We start from the raw sequence: 6,485 nt of genomic DNA on the forward strand, positions 1-6,485 counted from the left end.
TTCACAAAAATTACACTACGGAGTACGATCAATGTAGTCCGGCCTTTACAATGAGTCTATAGCTGGTTATATGGTTTATAATAAGATATGTTTACCAGATATGCTACACCACCAGCACTGAAGCAAGTGAGATTTGAGTAATGGTCGTTGGTATCTGACCACACTACCATTCATTTAGATTTTCGCTCGGAAAGAAGGCTATATAGGTCATGATAAGATGAAACTTGTCGAAACACATTGCAAGAAAAGGACAGCAATATAATGATGAGTTGTAATACGCCATCTATTGAGCAAACCTATGCTCAACCATGGAGCTTTCATATTTTTTCAATGGGTATTTGATTTTCCAGTCGTTTAAGCTTAATCTGTGGGGCTTGGGTTGTCACCTGGGATCTCCCAGTCACCCAAACAGCCTTCTGTTATTTTACCCCTTCGAGCAGTTTTGTGTTTTTCATAACAGGAATTTAAGATCAATTAAACGATACGAAGTGTTCTCATTTGTTTTCGGTGAAAAGATGTAAATAAAAACAAAAAATCCTTTTCAAGATGGAGCCGGAGAGGCTTACCGTCGAAATGCATCAGCTGATAGTGAAAGTCTGGGAACAGGAAGAACTACCGGAGGAGTGGAAGCGGGGTGTTTTACGCCCAGTCTACAAAAAAAGGCGACAGGCAACGCACCACCTGTTCATTGAATTCAAGGCGGCCGACGACAATATAGACCGGAAGGAGCTATGGAGCATCATGCAGCGGTATCACTTCCATGGGAAGTTGATCCAGCTGTTAGAGGCCACCATGAATGGGGTGCAGTGCAAGGTGAGAGTGTTGAACTTGACGTCGAAATCGTTCGAATCTCACAGGGGTCTGAGGCAACGTGATGGATTCTCCTGTTTGCTCTTCAACATCGCCCTGGAAGGTGTCATTCGAGGCGCGGGGCTAGACAACGACATCCGTGGCACGTTCCTCTACCGGTCTCTCCAATTTCATGACTTCGCGGATGACACCGACATCATCGACGAAGACGAAGTACCTGCTTGCCGGTGACTCAGACCATCTGGAAAGCAGTGTTTTAGTTGTCGGCGACAATCTCGAGGCAGTAAAGGAGTTTTGCTATCTCGGGACGGTCGTTACTTCGGACAACGACATCAGCAGCGAAATCCGGAGACGCATTGTTCAGGGGAATCGGGCATTCCACCTCAAATGCCACAAATCCACAAAACGACCACTAAACGGGTTCTAAACGACTCAAGCATTCAACCTAAACGGAATATAGAAAGATTTCTGGGGAGCACAGCGAACTCGATGGCTGGACCAGGTGAAGTCTGACCTGTCGGAAATCGGGTGTCTACATGGAAGGGAGGCTGCAGCCAGGGACCGAGCATCCTAGAGAATTATTGTTGACCGGGCCATGTCACATCGACGTGCTTTATCGTGAGCAGGCGAACAAGAGAGAGAGACAAAAGAACAAAAAGAGTATTGTTCTAATTATCTTTTAGTGGAAGAAGACGTTGGCGGTGTGTTCAAAACTGTAAGGCCGAAAATACACGAACCGGAATTTCGCGGCCGCGGAATTCCGCTTGCTGAAAAATGTATGGATATGACAGTTCGGGAAAATTGCCGTTGACACTTTGTATATGGGTTTGACAGCAGGCGGAATTCTGCGGTCGCAAAATTCCCGTCCGTGTATTTTCGGCCTAAAAATCAGTCGAGACATTGCGTTTATTAGTGCTAATTGTGCATCACCTTGTCCGGGTGAAGCGGCTGCTGAAGTCTAGTTTGCTGAAAAAAAAAAACATTGTAATCGTTTGTATAAAATTAGAAAAATGATTAAAAATAACCATTGAACTATAATATGATACATTTTTTGTTATTTATCACCAATTTGGCCTAAAAAATAAAAATAAAATAGAGGAAGAAATAGAATCTATCAAAACTGCTCGAATGGGTAAATTAACTGAAATTAAAAAAAAAACATTAAATTACTCTTAAATGATACCGGTAATTTTGCGGTAAGATAGGGGTAAATTAAGTCCAATTCGTGTGACTGGGCTGCTCTCGTTGAATAAAAAAGTTAAAATATTTTGAAGAGAAGCCGTTTCTACCGTGAAAGATTTGGTAGAAATCTTTATTCGCCTTCTTAGATGACTACCCAAGTGCCACAAATCCATTAAACGACCACTAAACGGCTTCTAAACGACTCAAGCACTCTACCTAAACGGAATATAGAAAGACTTCGTTTAGCAGACGGCAAACGACTCATGCATTCTAAAAATAGCAAAAAAGCTGGTGGCGCCATCTGTTTGTGGGATACCCAACCAGTTGAGCTTCCTCGCTTGGAGGAGAGCTTTCTCATTTCCTCTGTACTGTTGTATGGTTTCGCATTGAAGTTATGCATCGCTAGAACTAGAACGGCGATACAATTGTTTAATTACTAAACTCCAACGGAAACCACCACCAGTACTGAAGCAAGTGAGAATTGAGTTATGGTCGTTGGTGTTGATACCCACGTATCTGACCACACGACCATTCACATAGATTTTTGCTCAGAAAGTTAGAAGGCTATATAGGTCATGATAAGATGAAACTTGTCGAAACACATTGCAAGAACAGGATAGCAATATAATGATGAGTTGTAATACGCCATCTATTGATCAAACCAATGAAGCTGTGGAGCTTTCATTTTTTTTATATGGATATTCAATTTTTCAGTCGTTTAAGCTTAATCTGTGGCGCTTGGGTAGGGCTTTAAATACTTGGGTTCAACAGATGGAGCTGTTGGCGTTGTTGTGTTTTTGAGCCACTTTATAAAATTTAATTGAAAATTAGCAAGAGATCTCGCACTACGTCTATTTGCGCGTTAATAATAGTTGTTGAGACATGCTAGTCATAGGCAATGTTAGCAAAATCCGAAGTCGACTCCGATCCGACTACGATAAATTCGGAATCGACTCTGGAAGGGAGGTCCATGCTGCAATATCCGGAGTTTTTTCGGAATCGTCCGAAATGGCCCGGAGACGTCCGGAGTCGTCTGGAATCGCCCGTAGTCGGAGTCGTCCGGAGTCGCCCGGAGTCGTTCGGAGTCGAAGTCGTCCGGAGTTGTCTGGAGTCGTCCGGAGTCGTCCGGAATCGTCTGAAGTCAGCCAGAATCGGTTGCAGACGGAGTCATCCAGAGTCATCTGGAGTCAGCAGAGGTCGGCTTGAATACGCGCAAAGTGAAAGACAAAAAAACACAACCAAAGGAAATGTCTGATCACAAGCACATTAAGCCACACGGCTCCTGTTGACTCCGACCAACTCCGATTCCGAACGACTCCGGAAGACTTCGGACGACTCCGACTCCGGGCGGATCTAGTGGTTCCATTTCGTCAGAGTCGGATCGGAGTCGTGGGTGCGCTCCATACACCACATAACTAACCCGGCGCTCTAGCACCAATCGAACACGACATCGAACATGAAAAATGTATGGGATTTGACATGTTTGTCTTGTTTGTTTGTTTGTGTCTGACAGTGCACCTCCATATGATTATATGGGTTTGTTCGAGTCGGATGTCGTGTTCGATTGGTGCCAGAGCGCAGCCTAAGACATTTTGCGAAAAATGTTTGTCGCACATATTCTGATGTTCTATGGACAAAACTGACAGACCGTCCGAATTTGACGTTCAATGCGTCTGCGTTTTGACATTTCATGCAACCGCCGCATTTTCATGGCCTACCGGGCAACACTCACACACTGAAACACAGGACAGAAGATTCTCGAACATTCGGATACAGAAGAAAAAACAATCGTCAGTGTCGAGAAGAAAAACGTGTCTCTGCACTACTGCATCGGTGAACAGTGTTTTCCGAACAAAGCTACTGTGAAAGACGAACTGTGCATGACGGAGTGTATTTGGCCTGACGATATTCATCTAACGAAGGCGTGTTTGGCGAAAAAGTGCATATATTTTCAATCACGTTTGATCTCTCTAACCGGGTGTTTCTAACCCCCATCACAACCAACGCTTGAGTATCGTGGTTGGATACCGAAAGACTGTTTAAGCAAAAATGGCCACTCCAGAAAGCAAGCAGCTGGCATTACAGGAAAAGGATCTCGGCAATGCGGCGTACAAAAAGAAGGATTTCGAGACAGCCCTTCAGCACTACCGCACGGCGTTGACGCATGACCCGACGGACATTACATTCCACAACAACATTGCGGCAGTATACTTTGAGCAGAAGGAGTTCAAAAAGTGTATCGAGGAGTGCGAGAAGGCTGTTGAGGTAGGTCGTGAAAACCGGGCCGACTACAAGCTTATCGCGAAGGCGTTCACCCGCACCGGCAATGCGTACCGCAAGCTGGAGGACTACAAATCCGCCAAGACCTACTTCGAGAAGTCGCTCTCGGAACACCGGACCCCGGAGGTGAAGTCGTTGCTTAGTGACACCGAGAAGAAAATAAAGGAGATGGAAAGACTGGCCTACATCGATCCGTCAAAGGCGGAGGAGGAGAAGGAAAAGGGTAACGAGTATTTCAAGCAGGGCGACTACAGCACAGCCGTCAAGCACTACTCCGAAGCGATCAAACGCAATCCGGACGATGCAAAACTGTACAGCAACCGTGCGGCCTGCTATACGAAGCTGGCCGCCTTCGATCTGGGTCTGAAGGATTGCGAAACGTGCTGCCGATTAGACGAAACTTTCATCAAAGGGTGGATCCGCAAGGGCAAAATTCTGCAGGTGATGCAGAAATCGTCCGAAGCGCTCACTGCCTATCAGAAAGCCCTAGAGATCGATCCGAACAATGCGGAAGCGCTGGAAGGCTACCGGGCATGCACAATGGCAGTCCACGCCGACCCGAAAGAGGTGTGGAAGAAGGCCATGAACGATCCGGAAGTGCAACAGATTCTCAAAGATCCGGCGATGCGTGTCATTCTCGAGCAGATGCAAAACGATCCAAAGGCAGTGCAAGAGTAAGTGATGGTGCATAGTAACGCAATAATTGTGCGGCGCTAAATATGTAATATATTAACATAATCTCATTCGTCCCAATTTCACTTTCATTGTAGGCATCTCAAGAATCCTCAAGTAGCATCCAAAATTCAGAAACTGCTAGAGTCTGGAATCATTCAAATCTACTGAACAGACTTCTCGAATGTTGTGCATCTGATGAAAGAAGGGGGGGGGGGGGAGGGGCTACGCAACACATGAAACATCTCGTTTCGTCACTCTGCTACCATCAGCCGAAAATATCCTTAGAGTAAAAAATGTTCACCAGTGTGAAGGAGACAGTGACTACGGGCGTACGGCGGACAGAACGATAGAGAAAGAGAGAGAAAACCAAACTGCAGACGACTGAGAGAAAGGTCGAGATTTCCCCGTTGGCGAATTTGAATGGTTACACTCCACCGCTTCCCGCCTTTTTTCTCGCCTTGCCGCCAAGCCAGTTGAATTTTGTCTACTTTGCGCACTATTGGTTTTTGATTTCCAAACCTGAGGTTTAACAATATTGAACTCTACACATCGTAGCCATGAAGTTTTTAAATGCATAGAGCAAAAGAATGTGTTCTTTGTTTACTATCGTTATTTCTTTTCTTTTTTGGTTTCATGTCGTCCCTACTGGCAAAGCACAGCAGCGCGCAGCATCGTAAGCATCCAAACTCGATCGTACTATTAACAAACCGCATTCAGAATTGCCTAAGAACAACGGTTAATAATCCGAATAAGCGTAGGATATGTAAGCATATTACTAGTAGTTCCGTAGAAATTAAAAGAAATATAGCGAGGCGCGTGTCTGTGTGTGTGTGCGGTAAGCAGGATTTGCAAAAAAAAAGGTGATTTATCATCAGGCGAGACAGAAAATAAAATATTTCTACAACTAAATCATCTAAACTAAGTCGGCGCATCACGTGTGTTTATCTTCTTACTGCATTCGAACATTCGAAAAACATTCAGCATTCTCAAAACGCCAAAACGTTCCACCCACATTGCCTTACTGCGCATTAAAGAAACAAGGAGAACTCCCTCGAACTTTCCTATCAACGGACGAACATGTGATACCAGCTGCAGCAATATGGCCTGAGACATAGTTTCATGCTTAGAAGGAAACATTTTTTCTCGAACATTCATGATCATTCTTTGAAATGTGTTTCAAAAAATCGACTATTCGTTCTAGTGTTTTGTAATGCGTCATCTTTCGGATTATAAAGAATGTGCGGAAGGAATGCCATTCTAAGTAGCAACGCAAAAAAAGAATCATTAAACTACAACGGTTGTCACCTTATAAATATTAAATAGTGTTTTTCTTTATTTACGATCTTTGAAACATAATTAGCGCATAACTTGCCATTCTTATAAGTGAATGTATTTATATAAAGATGAATCGTATCTGCTTCCGCATCGGAACTGCTAATTAATCATTATGCTACAGATTGGTATCATCGGTTCTTAGACAAACCGTTGTGTTTGCGTTGTTTTAGATGCATTTAGTTTTATAACGTCTGTCCGCTTCC

General features: G+C 44.1%; 1 protein-coding gene across 1 annotated transcript; it reads left to right on the forward strand.

Annotated features, from left to right (window-relative positions):
* The first annotated feature begins 3,702 nt into the window (after positions 1-3,702).
* On the forward strand, positions 3,703-5,869 carry LOC121597483 (stress-induced-phosphoprotein 1). Its single transcript, XM_041923276.1, has 2 exons — positions 3,703-4,946; positions 5,043-5,869. Exons 1-2 carry the CDS (start codon positions 4,042-4,044, stop codon positions 5,113-5,115), a joined length of 978 nt encoding a protein of 325 aa, XP_041779210.1. The 5' UTR covers positions 3,703-4,041; the 3' UTR covers positions 5,116-5,869.
* Positions 5,870-6,485: the final 616 nt, after the last annotated feature.

Source organism: Anopheles merus, chromosome 3R (assembly GCF_017562075.2).
Source record: "Anopheles merus strain MAF chromosome 3R, AmerM5.1, whole genome shotgun sequence".
NCBI lineage: Eukaryota > Metazoa > Arthropoda > Insecta > Diptera > Culicidae > Anopheles > Anopheles merus.

Coding starts and splice junctions, on each gene's coding strand:
- LOC121597483 (XM_041923276.1), top strand. CDS start 4,042: ATGGCCACTCCAGAAAGCAAGCAGCTGGCATTACAGGAAAAGGATCTC. Junction 4,947..5,042: donor GATCCAAAGGCAGTGCAAGA/GTAAGTGATGGT, acceptor CTTTCATTGTAG/GCATCTCAAGAATCCTCAAG.